At 39.6% G+C, this 26,064-nt stretch overlaps 1 protein-coding gene across 6 annotated transcripts in view; it reads left to right on the top strand.

The window, feature by feature from the left end:
- The window catches only part of CPQ (carboxypeptidase Q), a 585,754-nt gene that overhangs the window by 147,620 nt on the left and 412,070 nt on the right, over nucleotides 1-26,064 (top strand). For all 6 annotated transcript variants that reach the window (XM_061439307.1, XM_061439306.1, XM_061439305.1 and 3 more), the window contains exon 2: nucleotides 3,055-3,520. In XM_061439307.1, coding sequence (XP_061295291.1) covers nucleotides 3,055-3,520 — 466 coding nt within the window. The remainder of the gene's footprint in view (nucleotides 1-3,054; nucleotides 3,521-26,064) is intronic.

Here is a 26,064-nt window from a genome sequence, read left to right as displayed (position 1 = left end):
TAAAAAACTGGAAATAGAACTGCCTTATGATCCAGCAATCCCACTGCTGGGCATACACACTGAGGAAACCAGAAGGGAAAGAGACACGTGTACCCCAATGTTCATCGCAGCACTGTTTATAATAGCCAGGACATGGAAGCAACCTAGATGCCCATCAGCAGATGAATGGATAAGAAAGCTGTGGTACATATACACAATGGAGTATTACTCAGCCATTAAAATGAATTCATTTGAATCAGTTCTAATGAGGTGGATGAAACTGGAGCCTATTATACAGAGTGAAGTAAGCCAGAAGGAAAAACACCAATACAGTATACTAACGCATATATATGGAATTTAGAAAGATGATAACAATAACCCTGTGTATGAGACAGCAAAAGAGACACTGATGTATGGAACAGTCTTATGGACTCTGTGGGAGAGGGAGAGGGTGGGAAGATTTGGGAGAATGGCATTGAAACATGTAAAATATCATGTATGAAATGAGATGCCACTCCAGGTTTGATACACAATACTTGATGCATGGGGCTAGTGCACTGGGACGACCCAGAGGGATGGTATGGGGAGGGAGGAGGGAGGAGGGTACAGGATGGGGAGCACATGTATACCTGTGATGGATTCATTTTGATATTTGGCAAAACTAATACAATTATGTAAAGTTTAAAAATAAAATTAAAAAAAAAAAAAGAGAGAAGGAAGGTCCTTGCAATAAAAGGGAATAAATGTAAGTAGAGACCCAGAGTTATGAAAGGACCTGGGTATTTGAAGAACAGGGTCCACTTCAGTGTAGGTAGAATATTGCTAATTATAAATATAAATGTTATATAAGGTAAAAATTTCTAATAGCCGTATTAAAAAGTAAAAAGAAAAAGGTGAGATTAGTAATAATATATTTAATCCAGTATATCTGAAATATTTATGTTGTTTGCTCATACTTAAGTATGAAGTAGTTGATTTTAAAGATCAAATCAGGTATATGTTTTACATGTACAAAACATCTCAGTTTGGACTAGCCACACTTTAGGTGCTCAATTTCTCAAAGCTTAGGGATGTACATGTGTCGGTGCATGTGAGAGAGAGAGAGGGAGAGAGAAGAAATGAGAATGAGAGTGAAACGTGTGCACTCTAGAGGGGCAGGTGGAGAGATGAGCTTGAGGTGGTTGTTGGAACCATATTTTGAGAGGCCTTGTATGCTGTCTGTCTGAATCTGGAATTTATTCTTATAGTAGTTTATGACTATGCTTCTCAAAATATCTGTCATGAAGGACCAGATTCTTAAATTTAGAATTTGTTTCAGACTGATACTTTTGCAAAATATAATAGTGAATTAGAAAAATAAAATGAGTTATACAAAGGAAAGTACGATTTTCTAGTTACTAGATTTGACAAATACACCGTTGTTCTGTCAATTGTCTATAAAGGTGTCTGGGCTAGTGCTATTCAGTGGAACTTCCTATGATGATAGAATGTTCTCGCTGTGCTGCCCAATGCAACATCCACTAGTCACATGTGGGTACTGAGCATTTGAAATGCAGCTAGTGTGACTGAGAAGCTGATTATTTAATTTAATTTAAATTGTAATCACCTCATTAGACTATTAGCTACTGTGTTGCACAGCACTAAGTGTGTTTACTCTATTTTCGGTTGCGCTCGGTCTTTGTTGCCGCTCTCTGACTTTCTCTAGCGGTGCCCAGGCTTCTCACTGGGGTGGCTTCTCTTGTTGAGGAGCACAGGGTTGAGGGTGCTTGGGCCTTAGTAGTTTCAGCATGTGGGCTCAGTACTTGCAGCTGGTGGCTCCAGAGCACGGGCTTAGTAGTTGTGGAGTAGTCGTGGTTCATGGGCTTAGTTCCCCTGCAGCACATGGGATGTGCCCCGACCAGGGATAGAACCCGTGCCCCCTGCATTTCAAGGTGGATCCTTCATCACTGGACCACCAGGGAAGCCCTGAATATGTTTATTCTTAATCTTTGTATTTATATTTTGTGGAAAAACAGCTGTGGACTGGCATTGGTCCACAAACCATACTTTGAGTAGCACTGTTTACATCATGGTCTCTAGAGCTAGAAAGTCTTTGTGTGTCTTTGGAAAGTTACTTAATCTCTCACTATCTCAGAATCCTCAATTCTAATATGAAGGTAATAATAAGAAACTGTCTCATAGAGTTGTGAGGATTAAAGGATGTGGAGGGGATAGGGTTAGGGAGAGGATCAAGAAAAGGTAACATGTGAAAGGGCCTCAAAGGATGAGTTCCAATAGGCCTTTCAGGCAGAGGGAACTCTGAAATGGATTTGGGTCATATTCTGTTTAGAAGAAGGGCTTTCCAGGTGGCATTAGTGGTAAAGAATCTGCCTGCCAATGCAGGAGATGCAAGAGATGTGGGTTCGATCCCTGGGTCAGAAAGATCCCCCGGAGAAGCCAATGGCAACCCACTCCAATCCCATAGACAGAGAAGCCTTGGGGGGCTACAGTCCATGGGGTTGCAAAGAGCTGGACACAACTGAGCACTACTACTGTTCAGAAAAAGGGGTAGCAGATAACACTGCCCTAGCCCTATCACTGGGCTTCCCTGGTGGCTCAGTCGGTAAAGAATTTGCCTGCGATGCAGGAGACCTGGGTTGGGAAGATCCCCTGGAGGAGGGCGTGGCAACCAACTCCAGTATTCTTGCCTGGAGAATCCCATGGACAGAGGAGCCTGCCAAGCTGCAGTTCATGGGGTCACAAAGAGTCGGACATGATTAAGCACAGCACAGCACATTCCTATCACTGTTACCACTATTTCTTCCTCTCTTTCCTAGTTATCTTCCTGTTATAATCTTTTGGCAGATTTTAAACTGATTTCTAGGTAATATGTGATTTGTGGTTTTAATAAATGCTAAGCTATCAATAAGGACAACTGCTGTCTCTTTCCTTCATTCCTGGGAGTTATGAATTTGATGGAAACTGGGTACCAGTTGATAAGGGTACCAGTTTTTCCTATTTGAAAAGCAGTCCCTGGGTTATGGGCAGGTAGTTGTGAGATTCTTTTCTCCTAACACACATTTCTTCCTTACACAGATGATTTTAGGAAGAAAACTGACTGGAAAAACAATGAAGTTCCTTCTCTTCATGTTTGTCGGTGTTGTTCACCTTTTACCCCTGGCCTCTGGGAAAGCTATATATGGGAATGGCCCCTCTCACAGGACTTTTCAAGAAATCAAAGAAGAAATAGCCCACTATGGAGATGTTGCTAAATCAATCATCAACCTTACTGTTTATGGTAAAGCCCAGAACAGATCCTATGAGCGGCTGGCACTTCTGGTTGATACTGTTGGGCCCAGACTAAGTGGCTCCAAGAACCTAGAAAGAGCCATCGAGATCATGCAGCAAAACCTGAAGGGAGATGGCTTGGAGAACGTCCACCTGGAGCCTGTCAAAATACCCCACTGGGAGAGGGGAGAGGAATCTGCTGTGATGCTGGAGCCGAGGATTCACAAGATGGCTATTTTGGGTCTTGGCAGCAGCATTGGAACGCCCCCAGAAGGTATGGTTTGCTTTTTCAAGTCAATTTGCTGTGTTCATTATAAAACTAATGCCATGTGACATAACTGATTATAGTGTGCATGGTTCACATTATAATTGGGTGATAAAAAGAAAGAATCATTTTCCATTTCATTGGCTTCATGAGTGCTTTACTCATACTTTTTTTTCTCCCCTTTTCTCCCTCTCTTTTCTGAAAGTGTCACTTTTTAAAATGAAGCATCTACTATTGGTCCATGATACTTATGAACTGAATCACTTAATAATTTCTATCTAGTATAACATTAGTATCATTTTGTAGAGAATGCAATATATATAAATAGGTCACAAAGTTATGATTTCTTTCAAGTGGCCTCAATGAACAGAACTTCTTAAAATTAATGAAATAGGGGACAGAGTCTTGCACATTGAATTGATTTCAAGTAGTTATTTTAACAGAACCCAAGGCCTCTAATATAAAGAGTTGTCTAGGATGGAGTTCTGTCTTTACTCAGCAGCACTCTGGCTCAGCTTCATCAGACAATATAAATGCTTAGATCAGGAATGTATAAGCAGCCAACAGTGAGCCACTGATCAGTAATGGATTGTTCATGGACTATGCATGTATTCATGGACAGTTTTCCTATGGCAAAGTAACTATAGTAGAGTTGGTGCACCAACCCTCCACACAGTTAAAAATCTGCGTAGAACTTATAGTCATCCCTCCATATATGCTTTGGTTCTTCTGTATCCATGAGTTTCTGCATCTGCATATTCAACCAACTACAGATCATGTAGTACTGTTGTATTTACTATTGAAAAAAAATCTATGTGTAAGTGGACCTGTGCAGTTAAAACCTGTATTGTTCAAGGGTTAACTGTAGTTGATAAAAAAAAAAAAAGTTGAGCTTTTCTAAAAACTTTTGACCTTCTCTAATGCCAAGAGAAACATCCAGTAGAGAAGCAGATGGTCAGCTTTTAAAAAGCATCTTCATGGTAATGATAACCCTGTATGCAAGACAGCAAAAGAGACACAGATGTATAGAACAGTCTTTTGGACTCTGTGGGAGAGGGCGAGGTGGGATGATTTCAGAGAATGGCATTGAAACATGTATAATATCATATGTGAAACAAATCGCCAGTCCAAGTATGCATGATACAGGATGCTCAGGGCTGGTGTACTGGGATGACCCAGAGGGATGGTACGGGGAGGGAGGAGGGAGGGGGGTCAGGATGGGGAACATGTGTACACCCGTGGCAGATTCATGTTGATGTATGGCAAAACCAATACAATATTGTAAAGTAATTAGCCTCCAATTAAAATAAATAAAATAAATTTAAAAAAAAAAGCATCTTCATTGAGGTATCAGGACTTCCCTGGTGGTTCAGTGGTTAAGACCCCCCATTTCTACTGCAGAGAGCACAGGTTTGATCCCTGGATGGGAAGTTAAGGTTCTGCATGCCACTGGGCACAGCCAAAAAAAAAATCTTTATTGAGATATAATTCCCATATCATAATGACTCACCCATTTACACTTTAGTGGTTTTTAATGTTCACAGAACTAGCACAATCTTAACTGAAGAACATTTCATCACCCCCTGAAGAAACTTTATACTCATCAGCAGTCATGCTTCATCCCTTTCCTACCTAAGCCCCAGGCAACCACTAATTTATTTCCTGTCTTTATGGATTTGCCTTTTTTGGATAATTCACATGAATGAAGTAATACACTAGTATTTTCTTTTGTGACTGAAATTTTTCACATAGCATGTATTTGAGGTTTATCCACGTTGTAGCATGTTCAATACTTAATTCATTTTTATTATTGAAAAATTTTCCATTTTATAGATATACTGTATTTTATTTATCCATAGATCAACTGATGAACAATTTTTTCCCACCTTTCAGCTATTAAGAATAATGCTATAAACATTCATGTGTAAGTTTTTTGTATGTACTTTATTTCTCTTGAGTATATACCAAAGAGTGAAATTGCTTGTGTATATGATAACTCTTTGTTTAACTTTCAGAGGAATTGCCAAGCTGTTTTCCAAATTGACCACACCATTTTACATTTTCACTCATGTGTTCTAATTTTTATACATATGTGTCAGAACTTGTTTTCTGCCTTTTTGGTTACAGCTGTTCTAGTGGGTATGAAGTGATGTTCATTGTGGTTTCCGTTTGCACTTCTCTAATGGCTAATGATTTTGGGCACCTTTCCATGTTATTGTTTGCCATTTGTGCATCTTTTTCAGAGAAATATTTATTTGAAACCTTGTCCAGTTTTTTTAAGTTGTTTATTTATTATTGACTGTACTGGGTTTTGTACTGTGTGTGGGCTTTCTTTAGTTGCAGCGAGTGGGAGCTACTCTCTGGTTGCAGAGCATCGGCATCTCATTGCAGTGGCTTCTCTTATTACACAGCATGGGCTCTAGGCACGTGGGCTCAGTAGTTGTGGCCACGGGCTTAGTTGCTCTTTGGCGTGTGGAATCTTCCTGGGTCAGGGATTGAACCTGTGTCCCCTGCATTGGCAGGTGTATTCTCAACCCCTGGGCCACCAGGGGAATCACTTTGCCCAGTTTTTAATTGTGCTAGTTGAATTTTTATTATTGAATTGCATAAGCTCTTCATGTATTCTGGATGCAAGTCTCTTATCAGTGTGATTTACTAATGTTCTTTCTCATTCTATGGATTGTTTTTGTGTTTTTTTTTTTTTTTAAACTTTCTTGATGGTAGTATTTCCTGCAGAAATGTCTTTAATTCTGAATTAGCACAGTTCCTCTAATTGTTTTCTGTTGATTGTACTTTTACTGTTATATTTAAGAAACCATTGCCGAAACCAGGTCACAAAGATTTATTCCTGTTTTATTCTTATTTTTATTTATTCTTCTAAGAGTTCTATAACTTTTGCTTTTACATTTAGGTTTGTGAGTTAATTTTAGATGTGAAGTAGGAATCCAACTTTGTTCTTTTGCTGTGGTTATTCATTTGTCTTAGCATTACCTGTTGAAAAGACTACTTTTTCCCCATTGAATTGGATACATTTCATTTATTGATTTTCAGATGTTAAACCAACCTTACATTCCTGGGATAAATCCCACTTGGTGATGGTGTAGGAGGCCTGGTGTGCCGCAGTCCATAGGGTCTCAAAGAGTCGGACGTGACTGAGCGACTAAACAACAGTTCATTACCCTGCTGTGTCCAAAGTCTGTTCTCTAGGTCTGTGTCTCTATTCCTGCCCTGAAAATTCATCGGATCCTTTTTTTAGTTTATTTATTTTTAATTGAAGGATAATTCCAGCACGAGCTGGAATCAAGATTGCCAGGAGAAACATCAATGACCTCAGATATGCAGATGACACCACCCTTATGGCAGAAGCCTCTTGATGAAAGTGAAAGAGGAGAGTGAAAAAGTTGGCTTAAAGCTCAACATTCAGAAAATGAAGATCATGGCATCTGGCCCCATCACTTCATGGGAAATAGATGGGAAAACAGTGGAAACAGTGTCAGACTTTATTTTTTTAGGCTCCAAAATCACCGCAGATGGTGATTGCAGCCATGGAATTAAAAGACGCTTACTCCTTGGAAGGAAAGTTATGACCAACCTAGACAGCATATTCAAAAGCAGAGATATTACTTTGCCAACAAAGATCCATCTAGTCAAGGCTATGGTTTTTACAGTGGTCATGTATGGATGTGAGAGTTGGACTGTGAAGAAGGCTGAGCGCCAAAGAATTGATGCTTTTGAACTGTGGTGTTGGAGAAGACTCTTGAGAGTCCCTTGAACTGCAAGGAGATCCAACCAGTCCATTCTAAAGGAGATTAGTCCTGGATGTTCTTTGGAAGGACTGATGCTAAAGCTGAAACTCCAATACTTTGGCCACCTGATGCTAAGAGTTGACTCATTGGAAAAGACTCTGATGCTGGGAGGGACTGGGGGCAGGAGGAGAAGGGGACGACAGAGGATGAGATGGCTGGATGGCATCACTGACTCAATGGACGTGAGTCTGGGTGAACTCCAGGAGTTGGTGATGGACAGGGAGGCCTGGCGTGCTGCGATTCATGGGGTCGCAAAGAGTCGGACCCGACTGAGTGACTGATCTGATCTGATCTGATAGTCCATTAAGTGGGTAGTATCAGTATGTCTAAAAAATGTGCATGCCTTAATTAAAAAATAGTGCTGTTGGAAATGGCACCAGTGGACTTGCTCAACACAGGATTGCCATAAGCCTTCAGTTTGTTAAAAAGAAAAATGCAGTATATGAGAAGGACAGTAAAATGAGCTATGCTTCTACGTGACAAGTCATTTTGCTATTACTGATTTCAAGATTTTTATCTTTGTTTCCAGTTTTCAGTGTTTTGATTTTGATGTATCTAGGTGGGAAACTCTTTCCTTTTATCTTGATTAGAGGTTGTGGAACTTCATTTATAGATTAATATTTTTCATCAATTTGGGTAATTTTCAACTTTTTTTTCCTATACGTATATTTTCTACCCTCTCTTTGCTCTTTTCTCCTTCTGGTACTTCGGTTATGAGTATGTTGGTGCACTTAATGATGTCCCACACTTCTCTGAGGCTCTGCCTATTTTCTTCCTCTCTTTCCCCCCTCTCTCCTTTCTTCAGATTGCATAATCTGTATCAATCTATCATTAAATTCATTAGTTCTTTCTTCTGATAGCTTAAATATACTACTGAGTCCCTCTACTGAATTTTTCTTTTCAGTTATTTTACTTTTTTTTCCTCTTTTTTAAAAAATTTATTTATTTTAATTAGAGACTAATTACTTTACAATATTGTACTGGTTTTGCCATTCAACTCCACAATTAACTTTTGGCCTTTTTTCTCATTTTTGTCTTTTGATTGGTATTCTCCATTTGATGAAACATTGTTGTCATACCTTCTTTTAATTCTTTAGTTCCTTGAGCATGTTTATAATAGCTGCTTCGAAGTCTGTGTCCGTGACAACTAACCCCCTCCAGGCAGTTTCTCTTGCCTGCTTTTTTGTGTGTGTATTGGTCACACTTGCCTACTTCTTTTCATGTCCCATTTATTTTTGTTGTTGTTTAAAACTGATTTTAAATAATGTATTTTAGCAATTCTGAATACTGATTCTTGCTCCTTCTCCACTGCCCACTGGAGGTTGATGTTGTTTTTATTGTTTTGTCCTTCATTTGCTTAATGAGTTAGTTTTACTAACTCTGTGAAGTCTCTTTCTCCCGAAGTGTACAGATTCAGATGTCCCTATTCACACTGCTTTTATTTCCCTTTAGTCTGGCTCTCTAGGTGTCATCCTGAGGTCTGTACAAGCCACTTACTGGTCAAAGGTTGTGCTTAGGTCCCCTTAGCCAGTTATATTTTTACCCCTTATTGTTGGGTATTTATGTTGTTTAAGGGCTGTTATTAAAACTAATGAATTATGTTTTTGCCCCGGGTTCAGTCAGGGCCTAGTAGCTTGAACATCTCTTCTCCAATCAGTCTTGAGAGGTCACAGCCTTGGACATGCACACAGTGTTCCAGCTTGTGAGGATGCGTATGATTTTAATATTAAGCCCAGTTTAATAGTATTTTCCACTGTGTCAGAATAGCTTATTTTACAGCCAGTATTTGGTTAGAGGTTGCACTTAAGCCTCTTGTGCCAGTAGGGCCTCTGCCCTTTGTTGAGGGATCTGTGTGCAGCTTGGAAAATGTTTTCAATCTGACCCATGTCCAGTTTCAATTGTTTCTAAGTAGGAACATGTGCATATAGCCTTCCCAAACCCAGGGTTTGTTGTGATCCAGGGAGGGCTTTTCTTGGTTGTTATTTCTCCTTCTGTTTTTTGTTGTTGTTGTTGTTGCTGTTTTTTCTGATTGTTCTTCCATTTAGCTTATTGCTAGCAGTATCATGAAACTCCCAGTATCATGAAGTATCAGTATCTCCCAAGCTCTCCATCATTTGCAACAACATCCTCAGGTATGGAATTCTCTGTTTTCTGTTCCAAATAAAATCACCACCCTGGTTAAGAACCTTGTTCCTGGTTAAGAACTTCATCCACCTGGCTTACCTCTTCCCTGGGAGTTCCCAGGAGCTCAGCACAGTGATAGTGGCCTGCTTCCCTAGAGTGACATCCCTGGCAGGTGCTAGAAGGGAAGAGTGGTAGCTACTGGTCTTTTCAGCTTGCCTGTCCCACCGTGGGACCTCTGCCTATGAACTAGCTAAGATGTTCAGGTCAGGTTCCAGTCCTCTCATGGCTATACTTGGTGTAGTGTTTCCATCAGACAAGTAGAGGCTGGGTAGAGAAATGGGGTGAAGTGACCATAATAGAGTTTCTATAACATGGAACTGGGGATGGGAGAAGGAATCAGATCATTGCCAAAAGCTACAGACTCATAATTCTAACTTAGATTTATTAATAGAGTGTTTTCTTGAATGAGTGTTGCTGTACTTGCTATATGCCCTTAGGACAATGTTGAGAGACTTTAAGTGATTTTTTAAAAATATTTTTTCCCAGTTAAATGTTTCATAGGGAAGAAGATCTGCCAAGTTTCTCACTCCAGCATTCTGGATATACCACTGGGATGGCTAGTTGTGATCTCTCTGAGGCTGTATGAGTAATTGGAAGAGTCCTCTAAGGTTTTAGAGAGCCCTCCACTTGGGTTCTATATTGTAAACTAGGAGTTTGCCTAATTGCCTTCTGTTACTGCTCATCTGTGTTAGACACTGGGGTGTGTGTGTGTGTGTGTGTGTGTGTGTGTGTGTGTGTACCTATATATTTCCTTTTTAACCCTCTTAACTGTCTTTAAAGGTCTACAGGTTTTTGTTTGTTTTGTTTTCAACAAATGAGAAAAGCAGACTGCAGAAGATTAGACAATTTGCCCAGGGTTACACAACTAGTGAGAGGCCAAGTTCAGGCGTGAACAAGTGTCAAATTCCAGAGTTTGTGCTTTTAGTCATTAGACTATATTGCCTCACATACAAATAACTTAATGTTATTTTCACTTCTAAGATTTCCTTTTTTATCCATTTGACTGAAGCTCATCTGTCTCAAGAGTTGCTGGTACCTGTACTGTGATGATACCCGTGTCTGTACCTTATTTTGAACATTTTTTCTCATTTCCCTTTCTTTTTTATCCTTATTTCTTGTATTTGTAGATGGGCCTGCTCTTCCCTGGCTCCCTGCCTGGGAAAACTAAGCCAAGTTACTGATTTCCACTGGGGCCTTAAAAACCCAAGGGGAAGTGAATTTTACTCATTGGAGTCTACTGTGGTGTTCTAAGACTCACTTTCACCCCATTCCCTCTTCCATGGAGCTCAAGGTACATAAGCAATTCTCTGGCAACTGGGCTATTTTAAGCTCTGAGAAGACTGGAGAGTTAGGCTGGATCAGGTGTAATTCCCACAGGAGATAGGGTAAGGTCTGCATAAAAGGACCTCTAGGTACAGGTATTATGGTGCAGAGCTCATCTCCCTGGAAACCCATGCTGTATCCTTGGTTTAGCCACCTAGTTGTGTGACCTTGGCCCAGTCATTTAATCTCTATGGCCTTAATTTTGTCACTTATAAAATGAAAAATGGCTGACATATAATTCTATAACATCTCTCTAGATTAGAAAGGTTGTTGTTTTTCTGAGAATCCACAAGGGATGGGTGAAGATGATCAGAATATTAAAAGAGAAGTATTCTAGGCACATGCTATGGAGCAGATTCCTTATGTAACTGGAGCTAATGTTTTTAAGCTTTCCATTTATAGACTTGAGTATTATAGTGTATATTAATTTGTGTGTCTGGGTTAAGACTGATAGCTACCTGTGGAAAACTGGAGGAAGACTTTCTACTTGCATTTCTGAGAACTACTGGTTGTCTTGCAAACCCACAAATTGAGCATCCTGTCTCTCCAGTGTTTCTCATCTTCATTAATACCATTGCCAACCACCCAGGTGCTCAGGCTCAGAGCCTCAAAATTTTGCTAATATTGGATTTGGTATCTTACCTTCATGTTTTTGTCACCTGCCAGTTTAGTTCAGTTCAGTCGCTCAGTTGTGTCCAACTCTTTGCGACCCCATGAACTGCAGCACGCCAGGCCTCCCTGTCCATCACTAACTCCCAGAGTTTACACAAACTCAAGTCCATCAAGTTGGTGATGCCATCCAACCATCTCATCCTGTTGTCCCCTTCTTCTCCTGCCTTCAATCTTTCCCAGCATCAGGGTCTTTTCAAATGAGTCAGTTCTTCACAACAGGTGGCCAAAGTATTGGAGTTTCAGCTTCAGCATCAGTCCTTCCAATGAATATTCAGGACTGATTTCCTTTAGGATTGACTGGTTGGAGCTCCTTGCAGTCCAAGAGACTCTCAAGAGTCTTTTCCAACACTGTAGTCCAAAAGCATCAATTCTTTGGCACTCAGCCTTCTTTATAGTCCAACTCTCATATCCATACATGGCTAATGGAAAAACCATAGCCTTGACTAGATGGACCTTTGTCGGCAAAGTAATGTCTGCTTTTTAATATGCTGTCTAGGTTGGTCATAACTTTTCTCCCGAGGAGCAAGTGTCTTTTAATTTTATGGCTGCAGTCACCATCTGCAGTGATTTTGGAGCCCCAAAAATAAAGTCAGCCACTGTTTCCACTGTTTACCATCTATTTACCATGAAGTGATGGGACCAGATGCCATGATCTTCGATTTCTGAATGTTGAGCTTTAAGCCAACTTTTTCACTTTCCTCTTTCACTTTCATCAAGAGGCTTTTTAGTTCCTCTTCACTTTCTGCCATAAGGGTGGTGTCATCTGCATATCTGAGGTTATTGATATTTCTCCCAGAAAATCTTGATTCCAGCTTGTGCCTCATCCAGCCCAGCATTTCTCATGATGTACTCTGCGTGTAAGTTAAATAAGCAGGGTGACAAGGTGACACTACACAGCCTTGACATACTCCTTTTCCTATTTGGAACCAGTCTGTTTTTCCATGCCAGGAATGCCCTTATTTAAGGATCCAGCTTTAATGTCTCCTTTTCTATGGAGATTTTTTCTGTGCTTACTCATCCCCAAAGAAGTATTGACAACTTCCTTTTTTCTCCCTTTTTTGTACCCTATACTTGTGTATGTCATAAGCATTTCTCTAAATGTAATAAGCCTCTTAGAATTAGAGATCCCAGTTTCAGTGGTTCTCGACTGGGGATAATTTGCTCCTTAGGGGAAATTTGGCAACGTCTGGACACAATTTCGATGGTCATGACTGAGAGGCAGTGCCTTTAATGCGTAGAGGTCAGGAATACTGCTAAACATCTTACAGTGTACAGAACAATCCTCCCTGTACCCCACATCAAATAATCATCCATTCTAAAATGCCAGTAGTGCCAAAGTTGATAAACTGTCTTAGCTCTTAACATAGTATCTCATATACAGAAAAGATTTAAGAAATATTTGTTGAATGAATCTTTCCATTTATCTCACTCCAGCATTCAGTTGGTCACCAAGACTTAAATGTCACCTGACTCCACTTCTCTATTCTCAGGGTTCTCCTGCCTACAGTGTTATAATTGCTTCCTAACTGATTTTCCTGACTCCTGACTCCGGTCTCATTTTAATCAGTTTCCATACTGCTGATTCAGTTGTCTTTGTAAAATAGAGATCTCACTGTGTAACTCCCTTACCTAAATGCTTTTCATTTTTCAGAGTATAGTTCAGATCCTTATGACCTTTTAAAAAGTGACCCCAGGCTGTGTTTCTAGGCTTGTGTCTAGTTTCTCCCAAGCCATCCACCTTGTACGTCAGCCACATGATCCTAACTGCTCTTGCCTGGACATATTCATTCCTCCTTGACTTACAAACTGCTGCCTGGATCTCTGCTAACCCAACCCTAATCCTAACCCAACCCTTCTCTGTTTAGAGAATTCCTATCCATTTTAAAGACTCTTTTAAGGTGGCTCTCTTCTCTAAGCCTTTCTTGAACCCAAACCTAAATAAATGTAATTGTTCTTTCATCTTCATTCTCATAGCACGTTGTTTGCCTGTATTATAGAGTGATCACAGTTTACTATAGTTAGTTGTTTACATGGTTATCTCTTGAGAAATTGTGACCTACTCCAGGGAAAAGCACATCTTCATTATCTTTGTATCTCCTTCAGCACGGCACCTAGTAATGCAATACTAATGCATATTAATCAGATATTGATTTGATGAGTAGATTGTGATAAATATTACAGATTTTAAAAAGATATTTAAAGTTTGCTTTGCATCTGAGGTAAAGGCACAAAAGAAAGAGGAGGATAAATGAACATCAATCAAATCATGGTGAGGTTGTTTACCAGTGTATTCTTTTTGAAAATTTTAGCAACATGGATCAGAAAGCCTGGAAAGCTACAGCATAATCTTATACCAAATTCTCACCATATTAATCTTATGGGAATTTAAAATAGCCCTCCTGCATACTCCCAGCACATCCATCAAATGAAGGCCTTCTACATTTGATCCATTTCTTAGCGAGGTGCTAACTAATTTATGCCCAAGAACTTATCATCAGATAATTATTTGTTTGCACCTGTCCACTTTTATTCCTTTGGCATCATCAGGAAAAGAGCATTTTCACTTTTTTTTTTATTGGTTTGTTTTTTTGTTTTGTCAGGACTTAATCTTTGTCTGATACCTAATGCAATATGGGCAAAAGTGCTCTCAAGAGCCTATGTCCACCGATGGTACTTGGAATTTGGAGGTGTGGGGTCAGCTGAAGGATCTGATTCTAAAGTGTCCCAAGTTGCAAATTCGTTCTTCAGCATCACATCAGGAACTCACATTTACTGAGAGTGTGTCTATTATACATGAGTCATTGGCAGATTCTGTAACTTATGTTGTCTTTTGGGATAGGTGTTGTTCACTCTTTACACATTGCAGGCTCTGGGAGGTTCAGCACTTTGTCCAAAGTAACACAGCATGTAATGTGTGGCAGAGTCATGTCTCAAGTCATACCTTCTCAATGGCCTTCCCTCTTCACCTTGCCTCTTGGTGGATCTTCCTGCCAATACTTTGCAGGTGTATCTGTTTTCCTCTTGGTTGTTTCCTCAAGAAGAGGGACACTATATCTGTCTCCTATGTGCCTTAACACTCTCACACAAACATAACTTAAAAAGCACAAACCACAAGGTGAAAACGTCCCTGAATTTGATTGCATCAGAATTAAAAGTTACTATTCAATGAAAGATATCATCAACAAAGCTGTTAGGCAGATGGAGAAATGGGAGAAGATATTAACACTGTCTAAAATTGTTATTAGATTAACATGTAGGCTATGAACTACTGGAAATCAACAAGAAAAAGGCAGTAACCCTATTAGAAAAATGGACTAAGGCTCTGAATAAGCAGTTTAAAGAAGAGGAAGCCTGAAAGTTGACAAGTGTATAAAGAGATCTTAACTTAATAGTAATCAGATCAATGCAAGTTTTAAAAATAATGAGATAATTTTACAGCTGAGATGTAAAAATGTATTGGTAGTGCTGTGGTGACATAGGGACCCTTATACATTGATTGGTGGGCATGAAGCATGGTGCCACCATTCTGGAGAGCAAACTGGTAATATTTAGTCCACTTAAATATATTTTCATACTCAGTGAGCAAGTAGTTCACTTCCTTAGTGTATTTCCCAAAGAAATTTTCACACAGGTACACATATGTACTACCTAAGGGCATGAATGCAGGATGATTATTGTAGCCTTATTTGTGGGGGTAAGGTTCATCTGGAGGTCCATCACTGGGAGAGGAGACATGTGAAATGTGGTAGATGCCCCCCAGGGTATGCTATACAGAAGCTGGAAGCAACCAACTGGACTATATATATATATATATATCAACATAGATGTATTATATTGTTATATCTTGCATGTATAAAGCTGTGTAATAAAATAAACATAGAATGGCATACATAATATAGTTGCATACATAAAAATATAGTTTTTCATGTATGCAGAATTATAGTTCATATTTTACAAGAAGACATATATGCAAAAAATATGTTTAGAATAGTTACCTACCCAGGACATGGGTTTGAAGTAGGAATGAAGAATGGGGGTAAAATAGAGTTGGTTCAGTTCAGTTCAGTTCAGTCACTAACTTGTGCCTGACTTTTGTGATCTCATGGACTGCAGCACACCAGGCTTCCCTGTCCATCACCATCTCCCAGACCTTGCTCAAACTAATGTCTATTAGAGTCAGTGATGCCATCCAACCATCTCATCCTCTATCGTCCCCTTCTCCTGCTGCCTTCAATCTTTCCCAGCATCAGGGTCTTTTCCAATGAGTCAGTTCTTTGCATCATGGCCAAAGTGGTTGGAATTTCAACTTCAGTATCAGTCCTTCCAATGAATATTCAGGACTAATTTCCTTAAGGATTGACTGGTTTGATCTCCTTGCTGTCCAAGGGACTCTCAAGAATCTTCTCCAACACCACAGTTCAGAAGCATCAATTCTTTGGCACTCAACTTTTTTTCTGGTCCATCTCTCACATCCATACATGACTACTGGAAAAGCCATAGCTTTGACTAGATGGACCTTTGTTAGCAAACTAATGTCTCTGCTTTTTAATATGTTGTCTAGGTTAGTCATAGCTTTCCTTCCAAGGAGCAAGCATCTTTAAATTTCTCGACTGCAGTCACCATCTGCAGTGATTTTGGAGCCCAAGAAAATAGTTTCTCACTGTTTCCCCTTCTATTTGCCATGAAGTGATGGGACCAGATGCCATGATCTGAGTTTTCTGAATGTTGAGTTTTAAGCCAGCTTTTTCACTCTCCTCTTTCACTTTCATCAAGAGGTTCTTTAGTTCCTCTTCACTTTCTGCCATAAGGGTGGTGTCATCTGCATATCTGAGGTTATTGATATTTCTCCCAGCAATCTTGATTCCAGCTTGTGCTTCATCCAGCCCTGCATTTCACATGATGTACTCCGCATATAAGTTAAATAAGCAGGGTGGCAATATACATCCTTGATGTACTCCTTTCCTAATTTGGAACCGGAAATAGCTCCAAAAAGAATGAAGAGATGAAACTAAAGTGAAAACAACACCCAGTTGTGGATGTGACTGGTGATGGAAGTAAAGTCTGATGCTGTAAAGAACAATATTGCATAGAAACCTGGAATGTTAGGTCCATGAATCCAGGTAAATTGGAAGTGGTCAAACAGGAGATGGCAAGAGTGAACATTGACATTTTAGGAATCAGTGAACTAAAATGGACTGGAATCGGTGAATTTAATTCAGATGACCATTATATCTACTACTGTGGGCAAGAATCCCTTAGAAGAAATGGAGTAGCCCTCATAGTCAACAAAAGAGTCCAAATTGAAGTACTTGGGTACAATTACTTTTTGCCTTTTCATACTGTTCATGGAGTTCTCAAGGCAAGAATATTGAAGTGGTTTGCCATTCCCTTCTCCAGTGGACCTCGTTTTGTCTAAACGGATGGCTCATAGCCGTCCGTCTTTGGTGGCCCTACAGGTCATGGCTCATAGTTTCACTGAGTTAGGCTGTGGTCCATGTGATCAGTTTGCTTAGTTTTCTGTGATTGTGGTTTTCTTTCTGTCTTCCCTCTGATGGATGCGTGGGGCCATGCTCAGTAAATCTTTAATCCAATTTTCTGTTGATTGGTGGGGCTGTGTTCCCTTACTGTTGTTTGGCCTGAGGCCAAATTATAGTAGGGGTAATGAGGATAATGGTGACCTCCTTTAAAGGGACTTGTGCACGTGCTGTTGCATTCAGTGCCCCTGACCCCGCAGCAGGCCACTGCCAACGCATGCCTCCGTCAGAGGTTCCTGGACACTCACAGGCAAGTCTGGCTCCGTCTCTTCTATGGACACTGTTCCTTTCTCCTGTGTCCTGGTGAACACAAGGTTTTGTTTGTGCCCTCCAAGAGTGTGTTTTCCCAGTCCTGTGGAAGTTCTGTAACCGAATCCCACTGGCCTCCAAAGTCAAATTACCTGGGGGTTCTCAGTCTCTTTGCCAGATCCCCAGGTGGGGAAATAGAATAAATAAATTAAAAACAAGCAAATAAGACATTTGCCTTGAAGAGGCCAATGAGGATGGTCTACTATAAACTAAGGAGTATAATTAGCCCAGCACTTTGATCCACCTGCCTGTCCATGAGCCATGAGGTTAAGGTAGACATCTGGGTAATTTGTCATTTGCTCCAAGAGGAAAGGAAACCATTTTTCTTATACTTTTTAAACATTATCCAGTTACTTCTTCATCCATAATCTTATGGTAATCACTTAGATTTATGTTTACACAATGTAAAGTCTTTACTTTTTACTTATATGTTTTTAGTTTGAATATAATATACAATATTTGTCATTTTTATCTTTTAACTTTCAAAACTTCTGAAAGCAGGGATGATGTCTCTTCTTTTTCATTTGCTTTGTGTAGCCTTTAGTATAGTCAGACCCTTAAGTCACATTAGTTTAATTTTTTTTGAAAATCTTCTAGGAAGAAGTTTTCTTTTTAAACCTGAATGTATGGATGGTGTTCCCTAGAAACTTGATGATGAAATAATGTAGGTTGATAATACCCAGGTATCCTTTCTAAAAAGCACCCTTTTCCAGCTCACATTTCATCCTGTCCTTTCCTTTAACAAATCTCTGACTCCTTTTTACTAGTGGACAATATCATTGGTTAATAACTATAGGTTTTTGATAATTGGTGTTGTGGATGAACCCAAGAAACATCTTCAGTAATCAAAAGACTACAGTTAGTATTGAATTACATCATGAAGCACTAGGAAATTTAGGTGTTTCTTCTCAACAGTTGTGAATCTTTTTTTTTTATTTTATTTTTAAACTTTACATAATTGTATTAGTTTTGCCAAATATCAAAATGAATCCACCACAGGTTCCTCTTTCTCTTTGTATCCCTGTTGTTTGTGCTCTGTCTCTCTCTTTGTAGTTTCTTTCTCTGTACCTCTCTGTACTAACCATCTCTGCCCTTCTCTCTGATTATTCTCTTTATTTCTTGCTTTCTTTCTTTTTATTTTTTGCTTTGGATTCTGTCTTTTATTTTGTCTTTTTTCGTTTCCTACTTCCTAGTTTCTGGTTCATTGCCTCACCAACAGGGTGGTCCAAGGCTTATGTCTTTGCAGCTCTGTCAAGTTATTGCTTTAGATACAACTGGAACGTCTATATTTCTCTTAGTCTGTAACGGTCCTCTTTGACAGCCTCATTGTGTTCTTAGAATTATAGTCACTTGAAGCAAGTTGGTGAGCAAATGTTTTGTACTCTTACAGCAGTAAACGGAAAATTTGTGATGTGTTTCACATTGAAAGGCTTCCCTGGTGGCTCAGATGGTAAAGAAGCCACCTGCAGTGCAGGAAACCCAGGTTCAATCCCTGGGCCGGGAAGATCCTCTGGAGAAGGGAATAGCTACCCAGTATTCTTGCCTGGAGAATTCCATGGACAGGGGAGCCTGGTGGGCTACAGTCCATGGAGTCTCAAAGAATTGGACATGACTGAGCAACTGACACTTTCATTTTCATGTTGAAAATGGTTTCCTCAGAATCAGTGTCATTTTGATGGCTACTGGGAAAACACATCAGTGATATGGATTAGCTGAAGGTACTTTGATTTCTCCAGGGTCACTTAATAGATCAAGGCTTGTGGGACTCCTCACATTCTTGATTTTCGTTGTTGAAAAAAACTTGCATGTACATTTTCCAAGAAGTTTTAGAATTTTATATCATCAAATTGAAACATTTTTCTGAGGAAACATTAAGATTTTTCTTCTTTAGAAATAGATGGCTTAGAGGTTTTAGATAGACTACTGGTAAATATATTGGCGCCTCAATGCCTGATTGACAAAGTGGGTGATCAATAAACCTGTGGGACCAGATGACATCCACCTAATGTTTTCAAAGAAAGTTGAGGGTAAAAACTGTCAAAACTTGTTTAAATTATATTTAATCCTTGTTAGTTGCCACTGAGCCCAAGAATTATCAGAATTGTGACCATCCTCCATAGGAATTCTTCTAAGAAGACTTTGAGAAGTACATTTTGTTGGTGATCATAAATTTTTATTTCACCCTATATATGACAAGGTAATATGTAGGACACTTATGAAAGGTGCATATAAATGACAGAAGATGATGTCTAAATAATGGTGAAAACCTAAGATAGGGCCAGATCAGATTTATAACTGGTGGGAACTGCTGTGAACTTATAAATAGGAAAATTTTTGGATAAACATTTTTCAGAAAACATTCTCTTGGCTCTGTGACAAATAGATGAGAAAGGAGAAAGATCACAGGGAGTTCAGATTTGAGGGACTAACAGTTTGGATAATGACTTCATAAATGGAAACATGTATATATATTGGTCAGCCTGTGTGGCTTGTGGGATCTTAGTTCCCCAACCAGGGATTGAACCTGGGCCCCTGTAGTGAAAGTGCCAAGTCCTAACCACTGGACTGCCAGGGGATTCCTCCATGAATATTATTAAATAACGATCTATAAATACGTTTTGGATATGAGAGATCAGGAATGGGAGGAATTAAAGATTACAGAGCTTTCAAGTCTGAGTTAATAGAAAAATGATAACTACAGAGAAAGAAGAGAATTAGGGAAGGAAGTAGACTGAAGACAGTCGAAACTGGGTTAGTTTTTAATACACTGACCTTTTGAGGGTGATTCCATAGAAAACTTTCATGTTCTCTTATAGAACATTCCCAAATGCCACAAAATGTTAGCAGTGGGCCAGTGTGGTCACTAATCTCACCTATGTGACATTTCTTATTTTCTTTAGTTAAATTCTACAAACAGTTGAATTCTCTACTGATACTGCCGTAACAGTGATTCATGTTTACTTATCTGTCAAGTCAGTGTACTGTGAGCTTGATTCAGACAAGAGCTGTGTATAATCTCTTCCTCTCCAGGCCCCAAGGTGGCATCTTTCACTGGCAGGTGCACACTACCTGGTTGTTGTGTTGGCACCCTCTGTATGCCCAGCACAGCATTAGGTGGCAGTGATACCCAGATGAGTCAAACGAGGAGACAACGCTGGTGTGAATAAGATGGCAACATAGAGAAGCTGCATGTGTGGATTAAACAACCTTGTAGATGGACATGACATTGAGGGATGAAGGATTCCCTGGGGCGAAGAAGGAAAAAGAGATATTCCTAAGACAGGAGAGAAGACAAGCAAAGCCATGAGGGTGTGCAAGTGTCTGATGAATTTGCCTGATGACTGGAGGAGCATGTTTATAGAGAGAAGAAGGGGATGTGATAGGGCTGGGAAGGTACATAGGTAGACTGCAAAAACCTTGCTAAGGTCATCTTGTGCATTCTTACCTTTCTTAGGACAGAAATTATTTCTAGGGTAAGGAAATAAGGGAAGGGGAGATTAGATGGTAACCAAATTGGTATCTCCTAGTCAAGCATAAAGAACTAGCTATAAAGAGTTTTGAGTTTTAATCATTGGTACTATATCATGTGACCAGGACAGTTAAAAAATTGTCCGAATGATTTGGGGTCAATTTCTTTAGTATTTATAATTATTACTAGTAATTGTGTAATTTGTATTTGATATGAGAATTCTTGAGAGTTTTTAAACTAAGATGCCTAGGTTTTGGTTTTAAAAAATCTAATGCACCAAACAGTAGCTCATAGTTTCTTGATCATACCAGATTAACGAAATAATTTTCAGTCTTGCCTTCACAGGCAACTGCTAACCTCGTTGTCTACTATAAATAAAGTTCACCTCCTTCTTTATCTGCCATTTTGTAATCTATCTCTGTCAGTTTTACTATGATCCAAATGACTTTAAAGCTAATGCCTGGAGAATCCCATGGATGGAGGAGCCTGGTAGGCTGAAGTCCATGGGGTCGCAAAGAGTTGGACACAACTGAGCGACATCACTTTTCGCTTTCATGCATTGGAGAAGGAAATGGCAACCCACTCCAGTGTTCTTGCCTGGAGAATCCCAGGGACGGAGGAGCCTGGTGGGCTGCCGTCTATGGGGTCGCACAGAGTCGGACACGACTGAAGCGACTTAGCAACAGCAGTAGCAGCTTTTAGTGAAAGAACGCTTTGCAAAGTGTGTGTTTTTTTAAAGTTCAGACTTCCATATTGTGCTGCCCCTGAACCTTACTCTTCAAGTGGATTTTCTCTACTTAATTTGGTGAAATTACCACAAAACATCCAGGACTTTGCTGAGAAAGCTCTTGGCTGTCTCTCTCAGTTCATGGAACAGGACGTTTGTTCTCGGACTATATTTAATGCATTATTTTCATCCCAAAGAGCATTTATTCAGCACTCATCTTTGGGTAAAGTAGTGGTATACCTGGTCTAAACAAAAACTAAACAGCTGATGATGTGCCAGCAGGAAGTACCAGTGTCATACAGTTCTTTAAAACATTATTTTCCCGATTTTACAAAGTAATGCGTTTCTTTTCAAATGTAGAAATTCAAAAACTAAAGAAAAGCACAGTAGGAATACAAAATAACATGAAATTGTATTGCCCAAAGGTAAGAACTGAGAACATTTTGATCTATATACATCTTCTATTTTTTTCTTCATTTGAATGTTTATATGCATTTACAATACATTGTGAACATTTCTACACTTTTTAATGACTGTGCAGTATAATTGCTCAGAACATGACTTTGAGGTTGTCTCCTGATTTGATTGCTAATTGGCAATGTGACCTTTATCAAATGATTTAACCTTCAAAAGACTCTTTTGTATTTTCTGCAGAAACGTGATAATAATAGTGTTTACCTCATAGGATTAGAATCAGGGCAAAGTGAGATAATACACGTAAAGCATTCAGTGCCTGGCACGTAGAGTTTTATTATCTGAGTCCTTTATTACTGATATTTCAGTTGTTTGTAGGGTTTTTTTGTTTTCTGCATGTGATATTTGCTAAGCTACATGACACAGTTGGTGTCATCAGATTTCTAACTGTGCAGTTATTGATTTGTGTGTCTAGTTCAATTATAAAGAAAAACTGCTGAGCCAGACTCTCACCCCATTGCAGGTTGTCCCCTGTGGGAGTTTTTCCATGGATTTCTGACACTTGGGACTTCTCTCAGTTGTCTTCATATGGCATTGGTCATACCACACGGGCTTCCCTGGTAGCTCAGCTGGTAAAGAATCCACCTTCAATGCAGGAGAGCTTAGTTCGATTCCAGGGTCAGGGAGATCCATAGGAGAAGGGATAGGCTATGCACTCCAGTATTCTTGGGCTTCCCTGGTGGCTTAGCTGGTAAAGAATTTGCCTGCAGTGTGGGAGACCTGGGTTCAATCCTTGGGTTGGGAAGATCCCCTGGAGAAGGGAACAGCTACCCATTCCAGTATTCTGGCCTGGAAAATTCCATGGACTGCATAGTCCATGGTATTGCAGAGTTGGACATGACTGAACGGCTTTCATTTTTCACTTTCTTTTCATACCACATGAACTCACTTGGTTGGCATGAGATTTATTTATCCAGTGGTGATGCTCTCACATGCCCTCCACAGTAGAACTTGGTAGGAGTGAAACCTGGGAAGATGGGGCTGGGAGCAGAGGTGTGGTTGGCCTTCCACATGGGTCTCAAGGCTGGATCTGAGTCATGCTGTCATAGGATTTTATGAGTGGCCGCCAGAGCCCCTGTGTGCAGGGTACTGAAGTCTAGGGATGAAACCAAGTTGGAATTTAGGGAGCAGAGTCGGGTATCACCAGCACAAGGTAGGATGAACAAGGGAAGGAAGCTCACATAACGTTAATGAATTTGGTGCTACTTTGGCTGGAGATACTAATTCAGTGGTGTGTTTGTCTGCTTGTATCTTGGTGATGTCTTGGAGCCTCACGCTGCTCCTCCTCCACTCCAATTTATATATTTATTGAAAGTATAATACAAATGAGGTAATATTAAAGTTTAAAAAATTTTAGAAATTTGGCTCTAGCAAAATGCTCTGGGATAGCAGAAATTCCAAGTGCTCCTAGAGTATGAGTTACTGCTTTTTGAGAGGTGTTATGCAAATGAGCAAATCCTATATGAAGTTAAAGAACATTCAAATAATGCCATGTTTATACATTTATATAGAGTAAAGGTTTAAACACATGTGTAATCTGAACATCACATTTAGATAATAAGCATTATCTCTGGAGAAAAAAAGAGAATGAGATGGGGGAGGTAAAACATCACAGATTTGTGCTCTATGGATAATTATTTAAGGAAAAAAAAGAACTGAAGCAGAGATGACAAAATATTAAGATGTGAAGAGGGTGAAGTATGTCTATACTATGTCTATTTTTCATATGATTAACATACTTCATGATTTACTAGAATGGGGAAGAGGAACTTAATACCTGGTCACAAAAAAAGAAATTCCAGCAACACAAATGAAATTAAGCCTTTCCTGAGCCATGATCTCTGTTCCCTTTATTAGAGAAAACCACTTAGCTGTTGACTGTCTGTGATACAGAAATATATTGTGTGTTCATTCTCTGTCTACCTGCACACTTAATGCTCTTGCTCTGAACTAAACATATCTTGGAATCATTTATCCTATAATTTCTGACAGTTTCTTTTCAAGAAACTTTTGCTTCATGAAGGTAGGAGCAACCATAGTTTCTTCTTTATTATGGAGGCCTTGTTGACGTTCAACTATGGATGATGGATGGTGACTGCAGTCATGAAATTAAAAGACACTTGCTTCTTAGAAGAAAAGCAATGGCAAACCTAGATAGTCTATTAAAAAGCGGAGACATTACTTTGCCAACAAAGGTCCATATAGTCAAAGCTATGGTTTTTCCAGTAGTCATGTATGGATGTGAGAGTTGGGCCATAAGGAAAGGTTGAGCACTGAAAAACTGATGCTTTCAAATTGTGGTGCTGGAGAGAAGACTCTTGAAAATCCCTTGGACTGCAAGGAGATCAAATCAGTCAATCCTAAAGGAAATCAACACTGAATATTCACTGGAAGGACTTATGCTGAAGCTCTAATACTTTGGCCACCTGATGCAAAGAGCTGACTCATTGGAAAGGACCCTGATACTGGGAAAGACTGAAGGCAGAAGGAGAAGGGGACAACAGAGGATGAGACTGTTGGATGGCATCACTGACTCAATGGACATGAGTTTGAGCAAACTCTGGGAGATGGTAAAGGACAGGAAAGCCTGGCTTACTGAAGTCCATGAGGTTGCAAAAAGTCAGACACAACTAAGCGACTGAATAACAGAAAAGCTGATATACAATATTATATGTTACAAGTGTACAGTACAGTGAATCACAGATTTTAAAATTTATATTCCATTTATATTATAAAATATAGGCTATATTTCCCATGTTGTACTATATATTCTTTTAGTTTATTTTATATCTAATAGTTTGTACATCCTACTCCCCTACCCCTATATTTCCCCTCCTCCCTTCCCTCTCCCCACTGGTAACCATTAGTTTGTTCTCTGTAGCTGTGAGTCTGCTTTTTTTTTTATCTTCACTAGTTTGTTGTGTTTTTTAGTTTCCACATGTAAGTAATACCATACGATATTTGTCATTCTCTGTCTGACTTATTTCATTTAGTATGTGTGTGCTGTGTGCTTAGTCATTCAGTCATGTCCAACTCTTTGGGACCCCATGATCTATAGTCTGCCAGGCTCCTCTGTCCATGGGGATTCTCCAGGCAAGAGTACTGGAGTGGGTTGCCATGCCCTCCTCCAGGGGAATCTTCCCAACCCAGGGGTCGAACCCACGTCCGCTGCATTGCAGGTGTGTTCTTTACTATCTGAGCCACCATAGAAGCCCAAGAATACTGGAGTGGGTAGCCTATCCCTTCTCCAGGGGAACTTCCCAACCCAGCAATCAAACCAGGGTCTTCTGCATTGCAGGTGGATTATTTACCAGCTGAGCTACCAGGGAAGCCCTCATTTAGTGTAATAGTCTTCAAATCCATCCATGTTACCACAAATGCAAAAATTTCATTCTTTGTTATACTTGAGTAGTATATATATATATACCACGCACACACACACATATACACCACAACCATAGTTTTTATTGTTGTTGTTGTTGTTTTAATTCAACTTTAGAATCACTGATCTAGAATACATGGGATCAGTTTTAGATGCTAAATTTTACAGATAGATTGTGCTCAGACCCAGAGCAACCGTGAAATCAAAGTATATTTATATGCAGATTTGAAAGTTTCTTTTTCCATTTAATTTTGTCAGAGAGTTGAATGTATTAAGCTGGAGACAAGAGACACTGTCAAGGTGAACATATGTGAGGGGGTTCACACTCCTCAAGGAAAAGTGTGCTTTTTATGGCCTTGGGCAAAGTTGGGGTTTGGTACTGTTGTTAATTTTACAGATCACTCTGTTGAGACCGTGACTGCATCTTGGGGTTGCTCTTGAATCCAGACAATGTTAATTTTGTCCTCATTTGTATTCTATTCAGTTTTACCAAACTAAATGTTTGTCAGTTAGTGATTTTTAGGAAGGTTGTCAAGATTGTAACAATATAGTTTTATTTTAAGAAAATGGGAAAATAACACGTTTTAAATTACCTGTGTCTTTTTATGAGCTAAAGAAAAATAAAACTATGAAGTGGTCTTGGTAGCTGAGCGGTAGCCACTAGGTGTCTGGG

Source organism: Bos javanicus, chromosome 14 (genome assembly GCF_032452875.1).
Source record: "Bos javanicus breed banteng chromosome 14, ARS-OSU_banteng_1.0, whole genome shotgun sequence".
NCBI classification, from domain to species: Eukaryota; Metazoa; Chordata; class Mammalia; order Artiodactyla; family Bovidae; genus Bos; species Bos javanicus.
This window is presented reverse-complemented; position numbering and strand designations above follow the sequence as displayed.